The following is a 27,808-nucleotide window of genomic DNA, read 5'->3' as shown; positions in this document are numbered from 1 at the left end:
AGGATCACTCTTTCTCCCTAACCCAGCACAAAAGGCAACGTGGGTTTCCCGCGATAGCCGAACAAAAAAACCAAATTGACCACATCCGTATCAACCGAAATTGGAGAAGAAGCCTTCTTGATGTACGCAACAAGCGCAGCGCCGACATTGCATCCGACCATCACCTTGTTATCGCTGGGATACATCTGCGCGTCACACGTGTTGAACTACTTGAGGAGAAAGTTGGGTGTCGTCACGACGCTCGCCGACTGAAGAATATCGAGGTGGAAAGATCCTTTGTCGAACAAATTAAATCCCGAGTCTCGGAGTTGCCTGCTAGTAGAACCGTTGCCTACTAGTGGATTTCGGACGAAACTTGGAGAAACGGAAAGAGGTGAAAGCCGGCATTGAGCGATCGTGAACCAGAGCAGCTAAGACAAATGCTCGTCAACGATATGCTGAACTGGAAAGGGCTGTAAAAAACGCGCTAATGGACGGCTCAAGAGAGCCTGGACTAACTTCCTAGCCGAAGAAGGACAAACTGCCGGCGCCAATGGTGATATCCGCTTGTTGTACGTTATTTCTCACCGGCTTAGTGGTACCAGGATGAGCACAAAGATGTCGATAAAATACAGAGCTGGTCTGAAAAAAGTGTGAAAATTTTTGCATGTGTGCCATGAATTCTAGATAAACATTTCAAAAGGTCCTATCTGCTTTCATCGTTTTTCCGAAGCGTCTTTTTATTTTGGTAACGGTTCAACTTTAGTAGCTCTCCCAAGCGTAGTTTTCGTTCAGAAGACTAGAGTGATCCCTCCGCTATCAACTTGTGCAAATAACGTGTCATAAAAGGTGTTTGATCAGTTGTGGTGATTGAATGAAAGTGATCGATCAAAAAATCGATCAAAGCAGATAGGACCTTTTGAAATGTTTCTCTAGAATTATCCTCCAAATAATACCCCTCGTTATGCTAAATGGTAAACTAAAGTGTGATGTCGCTACCGTCGCTAAACAGACTGTATTTTCATCAGTGTATGTACTTTTCACTCCCGTTAGTACTGACGTTAAAATATATTGGCTATGCCGTTCGCTCTACGGCGACGGTAGCGACATCACATCTCAGTTTGCCACTCAGCATGACGGGGGGTGTAATTCGGAGAATATATTTTTGCGTGCGCAATCTGTTTTACACATTTTTTATCGTTTGCTTGTTAGTCTGTTCTCTGTGTCTCTTCTACTGGTGTTCGTTGACTTTGACAAATCGTTCGACCGATTTAGCCACGAAAACATCTGGGGGCACTTAAGCGTAGATGAGCTCCAGAGAACCTAGTCCATCTCATCGAGGCTCATTACGAGGCGCCTTCGTGCAAGGTGATGCACAATGGCGTCTTGTCGGACCATATAAGGGTTACTGCTGGTGTGAGACAGAGCTGCATGTTATCACCGCTGTTTGTTCTCATCGTTATGGACGAAATATTAGAGCGATTGACAGTAGACCAAATCGAGAATTGCCTTGGAATCCTCTAACTATGGAGCACCTAAATAACCTTGACCTAACCGACGACATTGTCTTACTGGCACAACGCCGAAACGATATGCAGCGCAAGTTGTATGAGCTCTCCGTGTGCTCCCAGGCCCAAAAACTAAGTCTATGGTAGTGAACACTGAAAATCCCATTAACTTCACAGTAGCCAGACAACGCCTGATGCTAGTAGTAAAGCTGATATAGTCACACGGATCAGGAAGGCCAGAGGTGCTATTGTAGGTTTATGAAACATTTGGCGCTAAAATCAGAACACTCTACATACGTAAGCCCGATTTTTCAACTCAAACGTATCCGTACAGCCTTCAAAACGTGGTGCACCTCAGCGGAGACAACGCAAAAACTGCAGGTATTTGTTAATGTCATCATTGGCTGATAGCGACAGAAATTCGAGAGCGTATAAGGAAGTGGATCAGAAACACCTTGGGGAAAGCAGCGAACGAGATCTGCAAAGAAGCACTTGACTGGAATCCGCAAGGCAACGCAGGTGAGGCAGACCCAGAGACTCACAGTGACGCAGCTTAGCTCTTTGTTCTTGCGGACTGGCGGACACGGACCAATAAGTAAAGAGTAAGTTGTGTCACGGAAGCGAAAAAAGTTACTGATTTACAAAAATTCTGCATATTATTGCCACACTGCCATATGTAATATCTTGCGAAAATCAGTACAAATGCTAGAAAATGGAAAATAATTCAGGACGCCCAGAAAAGATCTCAAAATCAGTACATGTTCTGCTAAATTAGAACCGATGGTATCCCTATGCAAACCTCTCTTACGTCAGTTTTGGGATTTCTGGAGAATCGACAACACAAATGTTGCCTGATATATTTTTCTTTTGATATAATACATGAAGACTTAAAACTGAAATAAGCAGAGTTGTCAAAAGGTCTTTGGCAGTGGTTTTCTTCGGCAGGTTTTTGCATAAGACTGCTGCAGAAAACGTTCCTTTTTTGGTAACTATTCAGCTTTCCACGAGCGGTAATGGCGGATGGTGCACGCAGTCTATTTTAACCTAACCCCCCTCTCTTGCCCCTCTTTGATTACGCCACTAACATGAGGTAATTCGGGTAATGTGATATGCAAATACCTAAGACTAACAGACATAACACCTTGAACAAATTTTCTATAAACTCATCATTCGGATCAAAATAGTAGTTTATGTAAGTAACACTAGTACCATCTGCTGCCGTGTTCGCACTGCGTCTTGTATGTCAACGGCAGCGCTGGTGTGCGTGCATGTGACAAATTGGGAACAACAACAAACGTGAAATTTGAAGTGATCATTTCCTGTGGCGGTGGAGTTAGGCTCTAGTGTTACATCTGTTAGTCTGTGCAGAGACGTTACGATACTTTGATATTGTCTTTCATTTCAATATGTTCATAAGAACTGACACTTTAATCAAATCTGAATTAAATTCCATTTGTTTTCATCCCTAATCTCAGCTTATTCACATGTAAACAGCACAAGCGCTAAATGCTAAATACCTAACGATTTTAAAATTATGATTACATCACTGGTTTCTTCTCTTCTGTAAGTTTTCAAGGGATTAATGCAATATGCTGTTTTATGGCTCATTTTTGTATCTCCTCTATGAATGCGCTCATGAACATGCGCGAATGGTCTAATTTAAAATATCGGAAATAATTCATAGAATAGCACTGCAAAAACTATTTAAAATCTGCTCCATATGAAGCCATTTTTGCGTTTTCTTATCAATAATCTCCTAGCTAGATAAAATTGTTTGTCCTATGTATATAGTAAGTCGCTAAACATGGTCCATATTGTCTGTGTGTGTGTTTTTTCATCCTTCCTCTGTTAGTTAAAGTTATTGGAATCTATAATTCTGCTTTTTTACGATTTAATATCACAAGAGATTCATCACGTAAAGTTGCACACGTGTTTTCGATGTTGTTAATATATGTTCTCAACAGTTGTGTATGAGGATTGGCAGCCAGCTACTCGTTAGCAGTGAGTGAATGATGGTTTTTGATCACCAGTTGGAAATTTCACGGGTTCGTTCTAGCGGGGGTTTTCTGAAATTAACAAAACAAAGATGAAGTATAACAAATTCATTGTTAACGATTTTGTGCATTGGTTACGGCAGCATTCGTGACAGAGCCACTTTATGCAGTGATGGGGACATGGCCGCGGCGGAAGCGATACTAGAATTGGAATCCTGCGAAACGGTCCGCTGGATACCATGTGGCGGGGTTTGCTGCATTCTCCGGAACGGATAGCGCCAGGGTGACTTGGGGACATCGTGCTGGAACGCTCGGTTCTCGATGCCCATCTTATCGCTGGTCTGGTCTCGAGTTTTCGACGATAAGCGGCTGCGATCAAGACAGGGTTTCAATTAGTGGCACTATGAAAAGTTTTAAAGCCACATCTTACCGCAGAATGCGTGATCCCAACCCAGGAGGATCTTCTAGGCCTTTGCTATTACGTTTGCGGTATCGGACATCGTGAGATTCTTCCAATATCACGTGTCGGTCGTAAGGGGTATCGTAATAAACCTAAAAACAAGAGAAAGTAGTGAATAATGTACGTTACAGGAAGGATCGCATCTAGTTACTTCCAAAATCGTCGAAAAGCGGTGTGGCCACACCAGGTCAATGATAGATATTACTAATCCAACCGACAAGCACAGTATACCTGAAAGATGTGAACAGTCTTAATTGTATATATAATTCAAGTTCATGACACTCAGAACTCCGTGTTGGTAATAAAGATATTTTATACCTTCCCTAGTATAGGAGAAAAAGTAATGAGTACTCAAGGAGGAAAACAAAATACTGAATGTAAAAAAGCCATGATAAGCCATCAAGCTAGCACCATGACAAACACCTCCATGATGACTCAACAGAGTAGAGCCTATTGAGGATCGACAGAGAAAAATGTCCAAGGAGCTTTAGCGGTATCTCCCGCCTGCCCGGGTTACTAAAAAAGGCCAGATGTGTACGGAGGTCTTTAGACATGCTAATAACAGGGTTTGCTATATACATGCTAATAACAGGGTTTGCAGGGTGGTATATATATATATATATATATACAACAATATATCTAACTAATGGTAGCAGTGGTCATAGGCTCCTACAGGAAAACAGGGTTTGCTGTGGTAAGAGCCCGCGTGTTGTGACATGGTAAGTGTAGTCTCGCGTTTGTTTTAAGAACTAATCTCCAATGCAAACAAGCATTCTCAGAGGAAACCATGCAATGAAAGTCGCGCTAAAAGAGAATCGGGTGTACTTAACCTGCTACCAGCACTAGCCAGAAGCACCATCCTAGATGAAAACTTATGTGTCCTCCCTCGATAAAAATTGTCAATGGTCGTTTCGGGAGCATCATATTGTATCCGATGCTGGCACCAATCAGCAGTGCTCCGGTAAGTGCCATCGTGTAGGCTCCGTAGCGTGGTACAGCCACCAGCAGCAGATTCATCAGTAACCATGATGCAAACGATGCCCTGCGAACGACAGAATTCGAATTGAGTGATTTAATGTTGGACCAAACCAGGCTGATTATCATTCCCGAGCACTTGCCATAGTAGAATGCTAGCGTAGTAGCCTGCTGCTCTGTACTGGCCGCCCCAACAAAATCCTTCCTGTCCTAGGCTGAAGTATTCTGCTACTGTCAGAATCGGATACGGCAGACCACGCTGCAGTGCATTTCGGTACGAGTTGCCCATGTCATTAGCTTGATTCCAGCTGAACTGTTCGTTAAAATCAATATCCGGCTGGGTCCAATTTCCAACAGGAAGCGCCACCAGGGTTATGTTGATGTGCATGAGACCAATGTGAGCGCCGATTTTGGCCGGCAGCTTTTCTCGGGAAAATGATTTGTAGGGGGCGACGATTGTCGATTGAGCCACGTGCCATGCGGAGCCAAGGCGGGTCGCTGTAAATTTCATGTAGAAATATGATCAGTTGGAAGTGTGTATTACTTGGAGCCCTCTAGGCAATCATTAATGGCGGTCAACAATCGGATTAATAATTTGCAAAATTGCGAATTAAGTTGACAGAATAAATCTGGTACTTACCCAAAATGACTAGGCCTACAAATAGGCTAAGCGTAACAGATGTAAAAGTTGTGAATTTCTGGAGGAAAATTAAAAACGTTTGATAAAATAAAAGTTGCTTTAATACAGTGTATTTTTTGTAGTAATAGACAAAATAAATTCTTTAGTTTAAAAAAAAAACTAAAGAAAGAGGTATTATACCTAACAAAAAGTCTTTATTGATTTGTTTTATTTTATTATTTTTCGGTGACCAAATACGATTGGACCCAGGACTGTTACCGGGTTTACTTCACTGATTGCAGGCGAGATTCATCCAACCAACGACACCCAGGGCTAGAAATTTTCGCTGTCATTAAAGGATTTTCAGTTGAAATTGGAAACTGTGAATTTCAGTTTTGAACGAACGAGTTGAAAATAAAAATTACTTGCAGTTCCAATCAGCTTACAGTGACAAAGATGACCAGTAGTATAACAAAGATGGCCAGTAGTATAAGCAACACAGCACGAAGCAAAAGTAAAGAGCGTGGTAAACAAATCACTACACGTAGCCATGCTTGTATTTTCTCCTCAGTAAACCTCTAGAGTGCAGGAGAACATCTTGCACTGCGAAAATAACTTCTCTCACACCAAAGAGCAAATCAACGCACATACTAGAAGAGAACGACAAACGATTTTTATCTGGTAAGCTTCCTGAAAGCACAGCAGTGAAATCTGAAATCTCTCTCTTGCGAGACAATGAACTATGGTGTCCTTTCTCACTCGTATGAACATCACGCACAATAATTACACGGCAGAGCTATCTGCGGTGCGTTTTACAGTTTGTTTCTTGAGCATGGCAGAAGAGGAAAAGAGATTGGGAGAAAAAAAAATAGACTGCGTTGCTCGTGCCGGTCGAGTTTAATCTGGTCAAATTCGTTTTCGTGGTGTAGCTACACGAGGACTACACTTTTGCCTGGTAGTTTTTTTTTTCACTTTCCAGACTACTCGCCAGTGGACTCTGCGGTGTACTTCTGCGTTTTCTCTGTAGAGTGATTCATCCCTCTTGTTGCTAACAGATGTGGGATGAGCTGGAATTGTGTTTTTCTCTCTGTAAGTTGGTTGTAAGACACTTTGGAGTGGAGAAAGAAGCAGTGTGGTGAAAGCATTTGCTACACGCAGGCACATACTGAAAGGGATGTACGCGGTAAATTTTGACGTAGAATACGTCTTACGGCAACAATTACAGGGGTCCAATTTCAAAACTGAAAACATCGAGAGTGTCACAAAAATTGTCCAATTTCAAACGTTTTAAACTCAGTCAAATGCAGAAAATTGTAATCTGATTGTTAAAACTATTGTAATATTGAAAATTGTTGAACATTGTCGAAACACAAATGTCGACTTTTGATTGGTTGCTTGCTGCCTTTCCCTAAAAAGGACGACAGAATGTAGTACTTAGTTAGCCGGCAATGCACTCTTTGGGCTATATAAGAGACTGTTTCTCCTTAAGCAAATCAGTTTACTACAGGAAGGCAGTAGCAGAGGACATCAACACCAATGGCAGTAGGCGAAGTGGATCAGCAGCGGGCAACGGGCTTGCCAGATCTACAAATTTATCCGTAGATCTACGGATTTGTTCACTTCTACGGAAAACATTTATATGGGAAATCCGTAGAAAAGAGGGGAAATCCGTAGAAATCCGTAGAATCTACGGATTTTACCGAAATAGTTCTAGCGACGCTGGTGGTAGTGGTTAGCTGCAGTTCTACCTCTTTCAGTTCGGCTTCCCTTCGATCTGAGTTGGACCCCACCAGCGGTAATCCAATTCAGATATCGTTGGGTGAATACAACCCGAAATTGAAAGAGACTCGCACCGCCAGGTGGTTTGAGATGCCACCATCATCCAGCGTATGTATATATAGGGTGTGTGCACATAACGTGTGTGAATATCTGTAGCGTGTGTCCATAGCTATATAAGGTATGTGGCTAGCGTGTGTGGGTATCGTTCGGGGCTAGCGTGCGTGGCTTGCTATATAGCGTGTGGCTAGCGTGCGTGGCTTGCTATATGGCGTGTGTGGCTATCTTTATAGCGTGTGTGTACGTTTATGGCATGTCTGTAGCGTGTGTATGCATGTTTATAGCGCGTGTGGATTGCTATATAGCGTGTGTGATTTGCTATATAGCGTGTGCATGCCTAGCGTGTCTGTGCATGTCTATAGCTTGTGTAGCTTGCTATTTAGTGAGCGTGGCTTGCTATATAGCGTGTGGCTATCGTGTGTGGCTTTCTATATAGCGTGTGGCTAGAGTGCGTGGCTTGCTACATAGCGTGCGTGGCTAGCTGTATAGCGTGTGTGTATGTTTATAGCGTGTATGCATGTCTGTAGCGCATGTGTGCATGTTTATAGCGGGTGTGGCTTGCTATATAGCGTGCGTGGTTTGCTATATAGCGTGTGCATGTCTAGCGTGTCTGCTGTTTTGGATATGGCAGCAAGTGAAACCGTGGTGTCGGCTACAGAGGTAAACGTCATCTGGAGCAAAGAGAATATTAAATTAATTAACCCCAATTGAGTTTATTCCCAAACCTATTCCAAGAGATACATTGACATAAGACAGGCTGTCGTATTCCATATATTGAAGAGAGTACCGAGCCAATTTAAGGCCTTTCAGCCAGCGTCATTCTGGTTCCAAAAATACCGATATTAGGTGAAATTCGGTCATTTTGGGCTGATTTACAGAAACCGGAAGTCGTCATTGTTCATGGCTTGTGTAGTCAATTTCTGGTCTCTAGGCATCATTCTGATTCCGGAAATACCCATATTAGGTGGTATTTGGCCATTTTGGGTTGTTTTCCTTAACCAAAACTCGTCATCTTAGAAATCAAAATGGTATCCGGGATCCATTTTAGGCATCTGTGCATCATCCCGATTACGGGTATTTTATTTTATTTTATAATAATTTATAAGTAGTCTTAAGTTATTTTAGAATAATTCATAGTAGTCTTAATAAATATTAAAAATTAGAGTCGAGTCTACAAAATATTTAATTTGTTCAAACTTGCGAGATGGTTCACCGAACCCAGACAGTTATTCTACGCTTGAGAAGGTCTCGATTGCAGCGGTTATTGGTTCGGTAAATCCAAACGATGTTCGATGGAATGCGGTGTGTAGTGAGCAGCCAGTTGATCATAAGGAACGCTAAGAACAACGAATGCAGCTTACTGGATTTTGCGACGAAATTAAAACGTGTCAGAGCCAAGTAATCTATCAGGATACGGCGGAGATTTTCCGGATCAGGCCAGGGACAAATCTCTTCTGAATCTCTTCTTCTGATGAGGGTACCAAATCAAGTTGCAATTTTCACGTGGTGGCCGTACTAGAGAACAATACAAGGTTTTAAAGCAGGGAGGGTCTGTAAAGTCACGACCAATTTTGGCAATGAATCCCAGCTGTCGAGTTGCTTTAGTAATCAAGCTGGCATGATGTAGGTGGAAAGTGAGCTTAGCGTCAAGCGGAATATCTAGGCTGATCGGAAATATCGTTTTGAATGAGACAGTACCGTTTTTTCGACCATTTCATACCGTCCCATCTTTTGGCCGAACACACCTGAAATTTGGTAACTCAACTGCCAGGAAGTTGTTAAAGTTACCAAGCCACTTCGTGCCTTTCTGGTAATACCGCACCTTTGTAAAGGATTCTATTGTAAACGGTATGTGGACTGTTTAGAAGACGCGATAGCAAGTTGACACCTTAAGAGCCATGATGATAACGTAGTCCAAATTTCAATCTTCCCTGTGGTAATTTTTACGGCCTTTTTTCCAAAAATCACGCTCATTTGTCCCGTTTTTGCCTTGAGGAAATCTGGTCAGCCTATCCATACGTCAAATTTGGTTTCATTGGTTTGATTTGTTCATGAGTCATGCAGAAATGTGTGTTTCATTTGTATGAGAGCTCTTCCTTCCAGAAAAGGGAGGGGTCTCAAACTACCATAGTAAAATTTCATGTCCTTGAAAACCTCTACACGTCAAATTTGGTTCCATTTTCTCGGCTCTCGAGTTATGTTGAAATTCATTTCATTTGTCATTTCATTTGTTTCATTTGTATGAGAGCCCTCTCTTCCAGTACTGGGAGGAATGTCAAACAACTTCAACATTTATTGCCCTTTAAAAACTTCTTTTGTCAATTTTGGTTTAATATGCGTGATTAGTTTTCGAATTAGAACCTTCCCCGACTCTAAAAACCCCTTCGTTCCCCCCTTACCACATCAATCGGTTCATTCTATTGTTATATGTACAGATCATTAATACCTTTTTTACATAAATTCTTCTCAAAAATGAAACATGATTAAAAAATATCAATGGCACAAAATGACATCTTCGAAAATTGTCGATTAAATCAATTGCCCTATATTGCGTGGAATATCACACCACATGGGTTGGACACGTGTCACTTGAGATCCTGATGTTCATTCACCTCTGTCCAGCAACTCCTATCCCATCCTCCACGAGCAGCCGACTACAGCGGCAGGAAGTCTAAATCGCAGCGATGCCAACCTTTTTTCAAGAAAAACTGGAAGAATTTAAAATAAAAAACTGGCGTAAACTGGATATACAAATTTGAAGCTTCTACAGAAATTTGTTTGATTTACGGTTCAAAAATGTTATAAAAATAGAAAATAGAAAAATAAATAGAAAGCTGGATAGAACTGGAACATTTTTTTTAGAAACTGGAAATATAACCTTCAGCTGTTTCGCTGGCGCGCTCAAAATTAGCTGGAGATATCCAGGAAAAACTGAAGGATTGGCAACGCTGATCACATCTACTAAAGTGGCGGCAAAGTAGCGGAACAGGGCGTCGATTTTGTAGTGCTGGGAAATCAGGAAACAAGAGTCATCCGGTGGAGGACCGTATATGTGTGTAAGGATTAAGGGCGAATTCTCCAACTACAATGTAATCAACACCTATGCACCGACAAACAACAAACCCGATGAAGCCAAAGATGAGTTCTTGAACGATGCACAGGTTGGGAGGGAGGAATTCTTCCGCCGATCATTGGAAGGCATAGTCTCCACTCGTCAAGCAATGAAAACGACCTGAGGTTGATAAACTTTTCCGTAGCCCGAACTTTTTATGTAGCCCGAACGTGCAGAAACCTCCCACAGAGAGAACGCCGCGTTTTAACATTCAGCGGCTGAAAGCTGATGGCGTGGCAGCAGAATACGCCAGAGAGCCGGATCAACGAATCGTGAAATAGCAACAGGAAAGAGTGGAAGACATAAATGGGCAGTGGAGCAGTTTCTACGGTGTCATCGAAACGCCTGCGAGAGAGATGGTAGGTACGACGCGTGGTAGATAGTAGAGATGGTCGGGTTTGATGTTTTTCAAACCCGTACCCGACCCGAGCCCGATTTTTTTTTCGGTCGAAACCCGAGCCCGACCCGAACACGAATTTTTTTTCTCGTTCAAATCCGAACCCGACCCGAAATTGTGAAACCCGAACCCGAGATTTCATAGATTTTATAGTCTAGTTTTGGGTTTTCATACCCAACCTGAACCCGACATTTTTAAACCCGAACCCGACCCGAACCCGACCCGAAACCAAAAATATTTTTTTCACAAAACCCGAGCCCGACCCGTACCCGACATTTTCAAAAATTTTCAAACCCGAACCCGACCCGAACCCGTCGGGTACGGGTCGGGCTCGGGTTTCAGGTTTGAAAACGGCAGCGTAACGGCTGGTTTGATGCCGAGTGCCAGAAAGCGACAGATGAGAAGAACCGTGCTAGGAGCTGCATGTTCACTGCGGCCACGCGTCAGAGCAGAGAGAGATACAGTGAGGTAAGAGTTGCCGAAAACAGAGTCCATCGTCGGAAGTAGCGTGAATACGAGACGCGGGTGCTCGCCAGCGCAGAGGACAGCTATGGTAGAAACGACGTGCGGAGCTAGTCTAGAACAGTTAACAGATTAAGTGTTGTTGCAACTATCGAGGCATAACGTTACTCAACTCCGCATATGAAGTGCTCTCCCGTATCCTGCTCTTCAGATTGATACCGTTAACGGAGTCCTTTGTTGGCGAATACCAGGCAGGTTTTCGACAGAGGCGTCCTATTAAATTTTCACCCTGCGACAGATCCTTGATATGTTCGGGGAGTGTAACTTGCACATCCACCATCTTTGTGAAGATTTTAGGTCGGCATACGATTCAATGAAAAAAAAAACGAGCTGTGGTAGGTAATGCTGGAACACGGTTTCCCGACGAAACTAATTAGGCTGATTCGTATGACGCTGGAGGGGTCGAAATCATGCGTGCCAATAGCTGACGAGACATCAGTCGCGTTAGTAACGTTAGATGAACTGAAGCAGGGGGATGCGCTGTCTAACTTACTGTGCAACATATATTTTTTTTATTACTTCATTAGGGTAACTTTCAGCCACAGGCTGGTTCGCCACCATTACCCCCCTTCCCAAAGTCAAGTAAAAATACAAGGAGTAGTCCTGAGGGGGCAGCTCCAGGTCCTGGACATCCAGGGAGAACTTTTGTTTTGTTAATATAATTGTTGCAGCTTTCCTCAAGTCGATATCTTAGTCGGGTCTTTATCATGTTTTCGTAGCATTATTTAAGTTATAGGTTCCGCATGCATCGCATTTGGTTCGAAAGTCGCCTTGGCCGGAATAATTGTGACTTATGCGGGTGTGTCCGCTTCGGATTCGGGATATCACTACCTGGGATCGGTGATCAATTGGGTCTTCCCAGCGACGAGTATCAACTTTTATTGTTCGGAGGAAGGATTCGTGGGATCCAGTTCTGTCGGTGTTCTGCCAATCCTTTGTCCATGCCTCCCAGATAATGTCAGTCGTCCATCTTTTGAGATCATCCGCAGGAACGCGTCGTGTCCATTTTTTCCTATTGCGTCCCAAGCCCGCGAGGTGATCTGCTTCTTCGTTACCCGGAACACCACAGTGACCAGGTATCCACGCAAATACAGTATTTTCAGGAGCAAATTTCTGTATCCATTGGATGTAAAGATGCGTAGCGCCGATATGACGCTCGCAGAGTCGGTGAGAATTATCAAAGGTTTTTCTGTTAGGAGGATAATGCAATCATTATGGCTGTTGCTTCTGCTGTGAAGATACTGTCTTGATCTGGAAGTCGGCGACAAAATGCGATGCCAGGTCCGGAGACCCCTACTCCAACTTTGCCCCTAGTCACTGATCCATCTGTATATCGAACAACCCGGTCCATATATTTTGTCCGAAGAAGGTCAGTAACGGATGCACGTACAGCGTGTGGGTTGGATCCAGCTTTGAAATTGTTTTTTATTGTTGAGTCTATGTGTATCTTGGGCTGGTTCCAACCTCTAGTTCCGCACCAGTGGACTTCAACTACCGGCGGGAGCTCATGGTTGGTCGTGTCCTTGAGAAGGCGGTTTGCCTCCGTCAGGAGGAACCCCTCCATTTCCGGTCCATAAGATTTAGCGAAAAAGCTAATCGCCCGGTGGAAAATCGCTCTGACAATATAATGATGGAAAGAAAGCATTCCACTTTCGACGCATACTGAATTAACAGGAGTAGACGGTAAAAGTCCGGCTGTAATGCGAAGGGCTTGCCGGTATGTTGGGCCGAGCTTTTTCACCAGGGTTTGCACACCAGTTATTGTGAGCTCCAATCCATATGTTAAACGGGAGTTTATAACCATGTTGGCCACGTTAAGTCTTGTCGCTCGATTTGAGTTTGTATGCCGACCAGAAAGGGCCTTGATAAGGTTGATTCTGCTGCGGCGGTCCTCCTTAAACTTATATCAGTGTGGGGTGAAGGTGAGATGACGATCAATGGTGATTCCCAAGATTTTCATTGTTTTGCGCCTTGGAATCGCAACACCATCAATTATGATGGGATTATCCAAAATCCTGTGGTTCGAGTTGCAAATATGCATATATTCGCTTTTTGCTGCAGAGAGTTGGAAACCAGTCGAGGAGGCCCAGCTTGCCACCCAGGATGCAGCTTGCGCAAGCTTACGTCTAAGAGCCTTTACTGTTTTTCCAACCACCATCAATACGATATCGTCGGCATGGACGAATATTCTTATTCTCTTTCGGAAGGCTGTCGAATACGCTATTCATTTTTATTAAAAAAAGAGTCACCGCCAGTACTGACCCTTGGGGGACACCCGTTTCTTCGAAAATAGCCCGGGATTTTTGATTTCCAATTATGACCTGGAAGGGTCGTAGGCTCAGGAATCCCTTAATAAAGTGTAGCATGTTCTCGGTTATGCCCCAGTTGATTAATTGTTGTAGCACGGCCGGCATCCAAGCACGATTATATGCCTTTGCGATATCCAGCGCAGCAATCTCAACATGTAAGTTTTCCTTTTTTTGCCTCGTCTAATGCTTGGCTTAGAGTACCGAAGTAGGTGATAGTACCACCACCTGGGCGGAATGCGTGCTGTCGTGGATCTAGAAGGTTGTTGTAATAGAGATGCTGGGTTAAACGTCGATTCACCATCTTTTCCATCACCTTCGATGCACAGCATGTTAGTGAAATAGGACGGTAGTCCTCTGGAGATCGTCCATTCTTGTTTGGTTTCTTGATTGGGACCATAAGGCTGTGGTTCCATTCAGGGGGGAAACTATGTTCGGTCCAGATTTTGTTTATGATTGCTAAAAGCTTTACTTTACCGTTGATAGTTAGGTTGTTAAGCAATGGGTAACCGACGTCATCGGGCCCGGCTGATTTTCCTTTAGATACTGCTAGTGCTAGTGTAAGCTCGCTTGGCTGGAAAAGCTGATTCAAATGCGGGTTGTTATCGACGTTGGGAATAGTGATTTCGTTTATGGAATTGGTGGAGACGGCATTTCGTGTAATGAATTCGGTTGTATATCCGTTTAAGGATGATAGAGCATGAAAGTACTCTCCGAGTGTATCGGCGACTATAGCTGGGTCCGTTACTTTCCCGTTTCCAGTTTCTAAGGCTATGCCTGAATATTTACGTTTTGCATTAACCCTTCTCCAGAGTTCCACCGATGTGTTATCACTACTGACTCCATCAACAAACTCGTGCCAACTGGCAGTTTTGGCGTCACGGATAATACGCTTGCATTCATTTCTCTGTTTCCGATATGTGTCCGCTACTTTTTCCTTCTCCGGGTGATCTGCAGGAAGCCGTTTATTAGCCCGCAGGGCTTTTCGCCTTGCTTTAACCGCTGCTTTAACATCTGGTGACCACCATCGAAGTGCTTTTCTCCCTGGGATAGAACTAGTTCTGGGAATTGAAGCTGTAGCCGCATCAATGATACCTTCAGTGAACAAGCCCATGTTCAGCGTAGTCGAATCGCTCTGAAAGCCTTCTATAAATGTGTTGATGTTTTGTTGATATGTTTGCCAGTCGGCTTGGTCATCCATCCAGCGCGGTCGTCTAGTGGTAGTAACTGGAATATCGTTGGAGCGAATTATTACAGGGTAGTGGTCGCTACCCATGGGGTCATCGTGAGTTTGCCAGAGCAACCGGGGTAGTAAACTGGGACTAGCGAAACTCAGGTCTATTGCCGATTCTTTTCGTCCCTGGATGTATGTAGGGATTCCACTGTTAAGGAGAACTAAATCCATCTCCTGTGTGGCGTTAAGTACATCGATCCCGCGTCGATTTTGTTTCCGGCTTCCCCATGCCTGATGGTGACCATTGAAATCCCCCAGTAGAAGAATGGGACCTTCAATGCTTTCCAAGGCATCGATTAAGGACTTTTTGAGGTTATGAATCCTCTCGTTGGGAAGGTAAACGGAGATTATTGTCACCGGAAAAGGATGAGTGATTCTAATGGCAATTAGTGGTAGATCTGTATCAATGTTAAGGTCAGTGAAATCATATGGCTGTCGAATGCCAATCGCAACTGAATGGTAGATATTTTGACAAGTTCTTAGGGTCCACTTGTATTGTCCGCTTAAAGAGCGGTTCAGCCTAGAAATATCAGCCCTGTGTATCTCTTGAAGCGCCAAAACGGTTGGTGCGTAGTTTTGAACGATGATTTCCACATCACCTAAATTATTGTAGAAGCCGTTGACGTTCCATTGCAACGCTAGTGTTGTCCCGTTATGGGAGGTTAGGGGTATGTTTCTTTGGGAGTTAATAGCGGATGAACGGTTCAACGAAGGGTTCTCCGGTATGCAACTTCCGGATGTGCTTGAGTTAGACGCCGAATAAGTTTGCCTGGCGGTTTGCTTTGATAAAATAGCGATCCCTGCCAGAGCTCCATTGATAGAAGTATTTTGCGAATCCCTCACGGTCGGCAAAGATACTAAAACCGCAGGAAGAGATGACGATGCGCAGGAAGGGCCAGGTACGGACGGTGTGTTGTCGCCAAGTTTCGCTCTCCATAGGTCTTATTCTCTAGCATCCGATGGTATGATATTCCGCTTGGCTAGTCGATCTGATCTGCGGAGGTTGGCTGGGGCAGTTTTATCGAAGGTGGAGTTTGCTACCAGGTGCCGAGGGGTGTTTCCTGGTTTCGATGGGTTAATAACTACCGCATCAGGAGAGGCCAGATTTTTCGGTTGATTATCGAAATTCTTTCATACCACATTGTCCTGCGAGGTATACGGGAAGACCCGCTTGTCCGTCTCGCTTTCAAATGATCCTTGAGTCGTTACTCCCACGCTGTCCTGCGAGGGATACGGGGGTGTCCGCTTTTCCGTCTCGCTTTCCAATAAACGTTGATTCTTGAAATTCGTGCTGTCCTTCGAGGGATACGGGGGCAACCGCTTGTCCGTCTCGCTTATCCACTCGTTAACTATCAAGATTTTTACACCTGTAGGGTCCCGGCTGCCCGAGGCAGTTGTTTCGGTGCTTGTTGATTTTTGGTATTTCCTGTCAGTATCTGTGGTATGATCGTTGTCCTCTCTACTTTGTTGTGTGTGACTATCAAAGTAGTTTTCTGTGGAAGACATTGATGTCGTTATAGTTGTCTTTTTATCGTGATAATTCAACAAGATTTCATTGGTTTCGTTGTCGGAAATAACATAAGAGCTGTTGTTGTCAAGTGTTTCGTGGTTTTTGTTATACATATCCTCTTTTTTCAGTGTGTTTTTTCCTCCCTGCTGAGAAGAATCCTTGTAGCTTCTGGATTTGCTATTATCCGTTCGATCGTGACTAGACTTTTGCTTGGCATGCCGGGCTCGCCTGGGGGAACCACGGCTTCGACGTTCTTCTTTGCTAGATTATTTTTGATTCTGGGGAGATCGAGACCGAGATTTTCGATCATTCTTTGGGGATTCACTGCTGCTCATAAACTTTTTGGTTGCACCAATCGGTTTGAGGGTTTCCGTTGGGATGCTGTCCTGTGTGATGTTATTGGTATTGGTGGTGAACGGTATTGGCATGTTAGAGCGGCTCTTAAAGCTGTAATTTCGAGGTCTTTTTGAGCAAGTGCATGTTCTTTATTTTTCAAGGCTTCAAACAGCTCATCGATCTGTTGGTTCCGTATTTCCATTTCCCGTTTCATCTGCTCTAGTTTTTGATCTTTTTTACCGGTTTCGACAAGAAGTTTGTCAAATTTGGCGTTGAGATCGGCAAATCTGGCATCGTTCCCTTCAGCAACAACGGCAGCAGCGGATTTCCTGCAGTGGTTACTATCATAAATCCTCCGAGCTGCTGCATATCCCATGCCATGGTCTACCATTATGTGTTGGATTTCTACTTCCTTCATGTATATCGGGCACATTTTACTGGCAACAGAATGGGAATCACTCTGACAGTTCTTGCAGTACGGCTTTTCCAGGCATGGCATTTTAGGGGTATTTGCATGATTCCCACAGCAAACACCGCATACCACGTTCTTAGCTTCACATCGTTTTCGGGGATGTCCATAATTAAAGCAACCGTAGCACAACATCGGTGTTGGATAATAGGGACGAGTGCGCACTCTAATCCATCCGAAATTAACGCTCTCTGGAATCACGGTTCCGTCAATTGTTAGTATTACTGTTGGAGTAGGAACAATTTCTGTCCCCTCCTTTCGCGTAATCCTTCTAAGTTCTATGATTCCTTGGTCTTTCAGCTCACTTAGCAGTTCCTCATTTGAGTACACCGTCGACTCTGGGCAGTAAACAACACAACGACATTGGTTTTTGGTAGGATGATCAGCAATTTAATTTTGGTTCCATCCGGAAGTTTATTCATCAGCTTAAGTTTCTGTACGTGCTGTTGGTTCCTCAATTTGATAATATAAGAAATTCCATTTCCTTCTGGTCTGGCATCCTTGATGCGAATGCCGAGATGGGCTTCGACGGCTTTACGTATTTCAAAGGGTCGTTTCGGTAGGTTCTTGTCTACACCTTCTAGTCGGAGTACTCGCATTTGTCCGTAGTCCCCACTCGGATCCCCCCAAGCTGGGAAGCTTCGTCCAGTGAACACATTATCAATTTTGTTTCCCGGTTCAGGACCAGGATCACTTGGGTCCACATAGGGATGGGGAAAACCCCCCGACAACATGTCGGGAGGTTATGCTGGATCCTAGTATAGGCCTCTGTTAGCAGAGGCAAACGCGGCGCAATTTGTTATTTTAGTTTTCACACACTGTCCTATGTTTTTCGACAATAAAGAGATTTATCCGCACAGGTTATTTATTCTACTTTGACACTTGATGCGCAAAAGAGTTCACGCGCTCTGTAGCTACCACACACTGTTGTATGGATCCAAGGCACTCACTCTGCACTGGACGACGATCTTCACTCACGCTCTTAATTGTGGTCGCTCTCTTGGCTTCTCTACGATTCGGTTTATCTATTGTTTCACTGATATAATAAATCCCCACAATGGGGATGGCGTCGCAGCGTCCTTCAACACTAATAAAAAAATTTAGTGCTCATTTCCGTGTTAAATCCAAAATATTTCACTTTATGGGAACAGAAAACTATCTCGAAAAGAACTTTCAGTAATACGGTTCGGGGAGAAACTCCAAAACCACTCGATATTTGCCAATTTATTGCCACGTAAATTCAACACTTGTTGTCGCGGTAAAACGGAACTCGCGAGTGACTGTGCAACATGACCATGGAAGGTGCAGTACGAAGAGCAAACGTGCAAAGAAACTGTACCGATCATCAAAAAAATCTTACATGCTCCTTGGTTTTTCGGACGACATTGATATCATCGGTATCGACCGTAGAGCCGTAGCCGTGCCTTTTGAGAGGAAAGCAGCGAGATTGGGACTTATCATTAACTCTACCAAAACAAAGTACATGATAGCTGGCATGGAGCGTGGGCAGAGCCGGATTTACGATTGTGGGGGCCCGGGGCCCAGTTTACAGTGGGGGCCCCAGAATAAAACAAACCCGTTTTTTTATCGTACGAGTTAAAAACACTTATTTCTCATTGAAAAGTTACCAAAAATTTGCTAGAATTTTTTCTTACGAGTTTTTTTTGCAGAGAACTTATTGATTGAATAATCAACATTCAGCTCCTTCAGAATATTGTACTCTCAACTTAACAATGCTAAGTTTGACAGCCTTTCACTCTTCATAGTCGTACGCAACCTATTTTCAATCAGTTTCATCTTCGATAAAGACCTTTCTCCAGTTGCGTTCGAGATCATTAGGCTCAAATAAATAAGTGTATGCAACTGCTCGAAATCCGGATTTTTTTTCTTGATATCTGAAAAATAAAAACCTACCGCAATTCGAAAAAAATGCGATCCGCAAGCAAAAATTTGCACACAATTTGAGAAAGACTGCGCAAATATAAGGCTACGCTGGCAATAATCTACAGAACCTAGGAAAAAAACTAGGTACACACTTCTGCAGGTCAATAAAATCTGCACACGGACTCTGAAAATCTGCATTTTGCAACGCAAATCTAGTATCCCTGATTCGGACAGGTAAACTTATTTTCGGAATCAACAGCAATGTATTAAAAAAACTTGTGGATTATCTTCTTTCCTGCTTGATCTCCCATGCGCGCTGGTTCGATTCAAATGGTGTGTTAATGTGTGCCATTCCAAGAGAATGGATGTGGTTGTGATATTGGCGCTCGCGAAAAAATGACACTGAAGGAAAGTTTCAGATTGAAATGGTCTGTTCAAATTTTCTTACTGTAAATTGAACTTTTGATTGAATCTCATTTTTGATAGAGAAAAGAACTTTTTCTCGTTTTGTGGGGGCCCGGGGCCCGGGCCCCCTGGGCCCCCCCTTAAATCCGGCTCTGAGCGTGGGAGTTTCCGTGGTCTTGGTGCTGAGGTGGAGATGGATGGGTAACGATTTGAAGCGGTTGAGGAATTCGTTTATATTGGTATGCTTGTGACATGTGACAACGATACGATATTACTCGCACAAAACTAGCGCTGTATAGGACGCTGATACTCCCAGTGGCACTTTACGGAAATGAAACATGGACTCTGAAGGAAGCTGATCGACGAGTGCTCGGAGTTTTTGAGCGTAAAGTTCTACGATCGATTAAGCAAAGCCTTGGTGCTACATTCCGATTCGGAACTCGACTTTCTGTTTATTATACACAGACCTTGCAACCAACTGTTAAGTGTACAGGACAATTGCGGGGTTAGCGATACGATCCTACTGACATAAACAGTCTCTCCCGAACCGAGAGTCGAACCTTCGACAACTGGCTTGTTATGCCAGCATCGTACCTCGAGACCAGCTGGGAGGGAGGGGAATTTGGCGGTAAATTAGAAGACGCGTGTGGCGCAGATACATGAATCAGGAGTTGTACCAGGTATACAAACATGCTGATATAGTGAATGTAATACAGCGGGGTAGGCTTCAGTGGGCTGGACATTTAGCCAGAATGCCTGACGAGGAGGCTGCCAAAACTATCTTCAGTAGACAACCAGGAAGAGGCTGTCGATTCCGTGGTAGGCCTCGCAAGCGGTGGATGTGCGCGGTGAAAGAAGATGCCCGATATGCTGGTGTACGAGGAGACTGGAAAACTGCTGCACAAGATAGAAGAAGCTGGACATTTCTAATCCGTTCGGCCCTAGACCGATGAACGGTCCGTTAGCCAACAAAGTAAAGTAAGTAAGCAGACCATTTGATCGACTTGATTGACCGTTAGTATAATTTGCTATTCGCTCATATTCTTCATTCCGATCAACAAAAAGTTACAGACCCACATAAGACTTGTTATAACTTGTTTTTCCCAATGAAATTCTGTTCTTATGTTTTATTGATGTTTTCATGTATTTTATTTTTAAGTATGTGAAATATTCGAAAAATAAAATTTAAAGCAAGTGCTTGGTAAAAAAAATAGTTTTCTTATAAACATAAACATTATACGAATAGGTGATAACTAAATTTTCATAAAACTTTGAATTTTCAGTTATACATTAATTCCGTTAACTAGATCTGATTTACATTATTCCTTTACTCTCTTAGGTGGATTCGACTGTATAATAACCGAATACCACCTCAACATATAAATATTTTTGGAATCGAGATGCCCAGGAGCCGGAAAATGATCATTTTAAATTCAAAGATGGCTAAGCGAGTAATGAAGTATGAAAAATGGTTTGCAATTTCGAAACTTCTTATACCGAGCAATGCCAGGTACGTTTTTAAAAATTGTTGATTTATTTTGAAAATGTTATTACAATGCAACCCTGAGCCGAGCCGGGATCCGAACATACGAAGACTGGCTTGTTAGACCAGTACTGGGCAAAACCTTTATAAATACCAATTGCTTTTTAGTCGGGCAATGATTATAAGAAATTGTCAAAGCTTTTATTAAAAAATATTGGAAAAATTTAAAAGTGAAAAAATATAGATAAAAACAAAAAAATGATTTTCAAAAACAAGTCATCTCAGATTTCTGTCAACTTAAGTTTTGAGGTAACTAAAACCAGTTGCCTTTCTAACAACTAACTTGAAATATTTTCATCGATGGAAATAAATATGTCAAGTTTGAATTTGAATCGTCACACCTTTTAAACACGTTTTGTGACTACTTCATTTTGTATTCCGTATATTGGGGATTACGAATTCGACCCACCGTAACACATGAAAGCTACATAAAATGACAACAATATGCAGATTTTGTGATGTATCCATCCAGATCAACATACGAAACTCTGTCGATAGGTTTGACTCGTAAATTGTTTTTAAAGAGCAGCATGAAACAGTCGTAATTGCGGTCAATCGACTGGATACTAATTGATTCTGTATATGAATTCATTAGGTGTGTAATTGTCTATTCGACTCGCAGTTTGTAATTGTACATGATGATGCCTAATTCTCGCAAAGATTAGGGTGACTAATGACCGAAAATGGTTAAGTAATTTTTGAGCTGCATGAGAATATTGCTTGTTTGAGTAGAATCATTCCACTAAGGGTGTCATCTGTATTAGATATCAACTCCATGATTAAGAGCAAACATTGAAAAGACATTCTTATTTATATTTTTGGAACCACCCTAGAGTCGCCAAGAATCATATGTCGTTTTTTCGGCATAGCAGTGCTGTTGTTGATGCGCCTCGCCAGGTGGTTGACCGTGTTTCGATTCGCTCCCATCTTGATCGACGATAGATGCAATGTTGTGTATTTAAATCCCCGCGAAAGTGGATCTTCGGTATAAAATGCAACATCGCCGCTTGCTTATGCAATGGACGCTCGACGAAGGCTCAAAACGGGCTTACCTGTTTTCGTACACCGGGGAAGATGACCAGAAATGCCAAATAGATGGTGGCGAACAAGACACAAACGGCCACAATCGAGACATCGCCTGTGACCGGGGTTCGGTTCGAGAACGAATACAACGTGGGAGCTCCATCGTCTCGAAAGGCATCGAACCAACCCTTCATCGTAAGGGAAGGTCGGTATTTACGATGGCGGCAACCTGCGGAGAAGAGAAAAAGATGTTGGAGTGAATTGTGGACGTGCTTTCCGTGTATAAATTCATCACAAACTAACTAAAATAAGCAAGTGTCATTGCTGTTAAACCTAAAAAAATATTTATTAATGCCTTAATTTAAAACATTACCGGAACGGAACACACTAGAGTTAATCGCTATTCATTGAATTGCTAAGCAGGGTGTTTTCAGTTTTTACAGAGTTTTTTGAGCAACATTTATGTCCAAACTATGTGGAGGGCCTAGCACAAATCCCTCCCGTGCCACAGTGTTTCATATCAAGATAGAAACCCCATATTTAACAGATTATTATTAACGATATAATTACAGCTATGTACGAGTAACTACGCCGCCAGTATTTAGACACATTCACAGTGCTGCGACATAGCCGTGACATTACTATTGAAGCTGTAGCTACTAGAGTTAAGAAATTGTCTTCATCCGGTAGCAAACCCCTCGAGGAGTAAAATGTCCTTGGGCGAAAAGTGAAACAGTGGCTATTGGTTCGTTGTCCATCAGGTGGGAGCACTATTTGAACGAAGAGCCGATTGTTCATAAGGCCGATAGCACGAATAGAAGTGTAGAAAAAAAGAGATTTGAATACTAATGTGAGATTCACTTGCCGGAGATAGTTGCGATCTTAACTATGCATGAGCACTAGGCAGCCTCGTGTTCCAAAGTGGTCAAATCGCACTCTGCACGCCTTTACCGAAGTGAAGTGTGTATCTTACGGATCACATATGAATACGCGTGCTTAAACACTGCAAATGTGCAAGCCAGAATAATTTATCGATGGTAATTTAGCATTAATTATAGCTGCTGGATTGTGATTTGCTACAGTAGGACTGCCGCAGCCATGAATAGACCGTTCTTGAAGCTGTGAAGATGTTTTGCTGGAAATGAGTGATTATTAAAATTTAATTATCTATGCAGTCTATTGACGGTCAACAAGATTAGCGCTTGTTAATGAACTGTTAGGTTAACGAAATTTTTGAGCCCGAACAGCGGAGACTCAGGAGGTATATTTTGCAAATTTATTTCAAGAAATCAAAACAACATGTTTGAAAAAAGCATTGCAGGCATAATTTTGCATTTTATATAAGGTTCTCAAGAGATAATTGTTTGAATTAACATCATATTTATAATATTTTGCAGGCATTTGAAAGTTAGATGCATCAAAAAGTGCTGAACCTAACGGAATCCTTCCAATATTCATAAACAATGAAACTTGATGCATTGCTGTGTTAGTGTTTTCCACTAACTCCACTAAGCTTTTAAAAGCAAATGTCAACAAAATGATTCTTTAAATATAGAAACCAGTGCGGGTTCTTTAAGGAACGTTCAACATCGAAAAATTTACTTAAGGGGGTCTCTTCAACAATCGGTTTCAGAAACGTAATGTTGCATAATTTTTCATTCGAGGTTAAAAACACGATGCAGAGAAATAATCTTCATTGAATTTATTAGAAGGTAAGTTAGAACATGATAAAAAGTTAAGATGTAAAAAAAAAACAAAATAGCGGACTTATTACAATTGTGCACGCCGTATTTCAATGAAAAAAAAAATTAAAATCTAATGTAAATCATCATTGGTGTCCTTCGAAGCCTTCATTTAGGACCTCTGTCTTTATTTTGCATGTAAACGTTATTTCCTTTATTCTCAAGAATCTAGAAGTGTTAATTTCTTCGGACGATATGAAACTACCTACGAAAAAATAAAAAACATCAATGCAATCCAAGTTGAAGTACCTGTAGGAGAAGCTTACTAATACTAAATGCAACAAAATGCAACCTAGCATCATTTAGTTGAATAAAAATAATCTCAGAAAATACAATTATAATGAAAATATTTGAAACATAGAGTTTTATCTTAGACTACAAACTAACTTTCATTGACATTAAAACACAATAACTCGGGCTTCAAAAAGTGAATTGACAACTTGAAAGGAGCGTTAAACATAGCTGCGGCCCTCACAAGTTCCTATCTCACTCCTCCACGAGTCATATACTGCTTACGGAAACATGGACACAGTTGGTTGGCGTAGCCTGGACAATGTTGTCAATCCAGTAACAGCTGACTGCCGTTATGTTACGTTGTGACGTAGATCCATTTGATCCGTTTTTCAATACTGCCCAAAACCGAACAGGTTACTTGTCACTTTTGTATTAAAATGTTATACGTCACTTTGCTTACCTTTACTTTGTTTGATATATCTGGATCGTGAAATTCGAGATTTTTCGGGGTTTTCTTTTTTGACATGCTAGAAGTAGCCGTAAATCATATTTTTTAAATTAATTGCTCAATTTCTCAAAAAATACATCACGTCCTAACTTTATATCCGAAAAAGAATTTCTCAAAATATTATTATCTACAAACTTCCTTCAGACATTATCCTTCTATTTTGCTTCCTTGAGAAGTTAGCGAAAGCGCCGCCCTAGCGGTGAAATTTTGAACTACATAGACATTGCCAAAAGTTGGCCAATAGTTTCAGGATCAGCATTCGAGAAGACACGGTTCATCTAGGAGGCAACCCTTAGTAGTTATTAATTTCGCTCTGATTTCAGTTTTTTCCGACCACGGTTCCGAGATCGGGTAACCAACCCACGGTGGAAACTATGATCGTATGCTGACTGGGAAGGGGGATCATACGCGGCTCTATCCCCATTTTAGGAGCGGCGTACAACAGCGTCTGACTCGGAGCGGGCGGCTGAATCATAAAACGCGGTGCCTCGCCAGCTATGTCTAAGACGGCAGCCCCGTCGCGAGACTAGGTATCGCAGCTCTAGTAAGGCAGCATACCGAATAGAAAATACTACGAACAATTCAGATATGAATACGGAACGGAATAATCGGCATGGATCTAAGTGAACGCAAAAGGGCAACGATTATTGGAAACTCGGTACTTGGAATGTAAGGACTCTACTCGAAGCGGCACGTGCAGGTATCCTGGCTAGAGAGCTGCAGAAGGTGAATGTGGAGGTTGCTGCCATACAGGAGGTGAGGTGGCCGAATACGCGATAACGCGAATTCCGAGCAGTAGATCCTATTGTGGGCACTTCATTTAAGTACCACATCTACTACAGCGGCGGCGTGAAAGCGGGAAGGAAAGTCGGTTTCGTGCTCATAAGGAAACAAATGAAGCGTGTCATTAGATGGAGGCCAATCGGTGACCGTATATGCGGGTTGAGAATTAAGGGCAAATTTTTCAACAACAGCCTGATAAATGTGTACGCACCGACCAACGATAAACCCGATGAAGAGAAGGAAGAGGTCTATGAGCACCTGGGGAAGACGCATAATGAGTGCCCAGGACACGACATCAAGATCGTCATCGAGGATGTAAATGCGTGCGCAGGTCGGGCAGGAAAACTTCGCCGTGATTGGTAGAGAAAGCCTCCTCTTTATTACGAATGACAACGGCCTGAGGCTTGTCAATTTCGCTGCAGCCAGAGGTATGGCTATCTGTAGCACTAATTTTACACGTCGGAATATACGTAAGCACACCTGGAGGCACAGGACTGGAGAGGCCTGCTCTTAGATCGACCATGTTCTGATTGAAGGTCGGCACTTTTCAGACGTTACAGACGTGAGGCCGTTTAGAGGACCAAACGTTGACTCGGATCATTATCCTGTGGTATCCAAGATTCGCGTGTGTTAAAATCCAGGACGGCAATGAGGATCAGTTGAACATCCAGTGGCTATCAACTGGAGAAGTATCTACAAAGTACCTGTTAATGAGCGGATCGAGGATCAAGTTGGAGGTAGCCTGAATGAGCATTGGAGGCATATCAACAGTACAATCAGCACCACAGCGGGAGAAGTGTTGGGTACATCTGCAACAGCCACTTTCAATGGGTGGTTTGACACTGAATGCCAGCGAGCGTCGGATGAAAAGAACCGCGCCAGAGTTCACATGTTAGCCACGGCTGTGATTCGTCAAAGCGTCGCACCTTCGAAGGAACCCGAGAAGCTTCTGGAACTTCGTCAACTCCAAAAGAAAATGCTCTTCCGTACCCACGAATGCACATTTCGATAGTGATGAGGCAACATCGGAACCTGAGTCATGTGAGTTGTTCTCAAAGTTTTTTGCTACCGTTTTATGCTGAAAGAGTTGCTTCCGACCACGAAGCTCAACTAGCGGCATCTGATATTCCCTCCTGTTTAGTTGACTTAAGCACCTTTACAATTACGACCGATATGGTATTGGCTGCTGCTAAAAAGTTGAAACGGTCATATTCGGCTGCTCCTGATGGAATTCCTGCTGTTGTTTCTAGTCGTTGTGCCTCAGCTCTTGCAGTTCCGTTATGCTACATTTTCAACAAGTCTTTTGCTCAAGGAAAGTTTCCTGCTGTTTGGAAGCAGTTGCTGATGTTTCCCGTGCTTAAATCCGGTGTCCCGCAAAACGTTCGAAACTATCGTGGCATTACTAGCCTTTTTGCTGGGTCTAAAATGTTTGAGATCATAGTAAGCGGTTACATGCTTTCCCGCACTAAGCACTATATCTCCACCACTCAGCATGGATTTATGCCGGCCCGCTCCGTTGGCACCAACTTATTAGAGTTCACTTCATCGTATATTTCGCAGATGGAACAGAAAGCTCAGGTAGATGCGATTTACACCGATATCAAAGCAGCTTTCGATCGTTTGGTCCATACGATACTCCTGTGTAAAATCTCGCGCTTAGGTGCTTCCCATTAGTTCGTTCAATGGCTAAGCTCATATCTTCGTGGAAGAGTTCTACGCGCAAAACTCGGTTCAAGTATATCATCGCCATTCACCAACAAGTCACGAGTTCCCCAAGGAAGCAACATGGGACCCTTGTTATTTGCAATGTTTTCCAATAACGTGACACTGCTGCTAGGTGACGGCTGCAAGCTGGTGTATGCAGATGATTTGAAATTGTTTCTGAAAGTTCGGACTATTGAAGATTGCCTTGTAAACACAAGAATTTTTGAGTGTTTTTCTACTGGTGTCGAAAGAACTAGCCCGTGGTTAGTATTTCTAAATGCGAAGTTATAACTTTCCATCGTATCCTAAAACCGATTATCTTCAACTATCGCATCGACGGTTTGGAACTGAAGAGGGTCGATCATGTAAAGGACCTTCTAAAGGACCTTCGTGTTCTACTTGACAGTAGACTTACATTTCACCTGCATCACAGTACGATGATTTCAAGAGCTACACGCCAGCTCGGCTTCATTTATAAAGTCGCCCGTGATTTTAAAGATCCACACTTCTCAAAGGCCTTGTACTGTTCATTAGTACGTCCACTGATTGAGAATTATAACCTGGTTTGGTTTCCCTACCAGCTAACTTGTAACCTGCGGATTGAGCGTGACGTGAGCTTCCTTCGCGTGATCCCGCTAACTTACCACCGTCTCCAGACCGCTGCCGTTTGATAGGCATACTCTCGAGCACCGACGGAGATTGCATCAAGCAGTGCTCATAGCCAA

At 42.9% G+C, this 27,808-nt stretch overlaps 1 protein-coding gene across 6 annotated transcripts in view; it reads right to left on the bottom strand.

Moving 5' to 3' along the window:
- Positions 1–2,867: 2,867 nt before the first annotated feature.
- LOC129727440 (dual oxidase maturation factor 1) overlaps positions 2,868–27,808 on the bottom strand; it is a 79,468-nt gene continuing 54,527 nt past the window's right edge. For all 6 annotated transcript variants that reach the window (XM_055685288.1, XM_055685286.1, XM_055685287.1 and 3 more), the window contains 8 exons: positions 22,142–22,341; positions 5,557–5,614; positions 5,060–5,414; positions 4,772–4,983; positions 4,093–4,172; positions 3,912–4,033; positions 3,620–3,850; positions 2,868–3,553 (listed from right to left, as the gene is read on the bottom strand). In XM_055685288.1, the coding sequence (XP_055541263.1) occupies positions 3,511–3,553; positions 3,620–3,850; positions 3,912–4,033; positions 4,093–4,172; positions 4,772–4,983; positions 5,060–5,414; positions 5,557–5,614; positions 22,142–22,306 (1,266 nt within the window). In that variant the 5' untranslated portion in view covers positions 22,307–22,341 and the 3' untranslated portion in view covers positions 2,868–3,510. The remainder of the gene's footprint in view (positions 3,554–3,619; positions 3,851–3,911; positions 4,034–4,092; positions 4,173–4,771; positions 4,984–5,059; positions 5,415–5,556; positions 5,615–22,141; positions 22,342–27,808) is intronic.

This window comes from Wyeomyia smithii, chromosome 3 (genome assembly GCF_029784165.1).
Source record: "Wyeomyia smithii strain HCP4-BCI-WySm-NY-G18 chromosome 3, ASM2978416v1, whole genome shotgun sequence".
In the NCBI taxonomy this organism is placed as follows: Eukaryota; Metazoa; Arthropoda; class Insecta; order Diptera; family Culicidae; genus Wyeomyia; species Wyeomyia smithii.
This window is presented reverse-complemented; position numbering and strand designations above follow the sequence as displayed.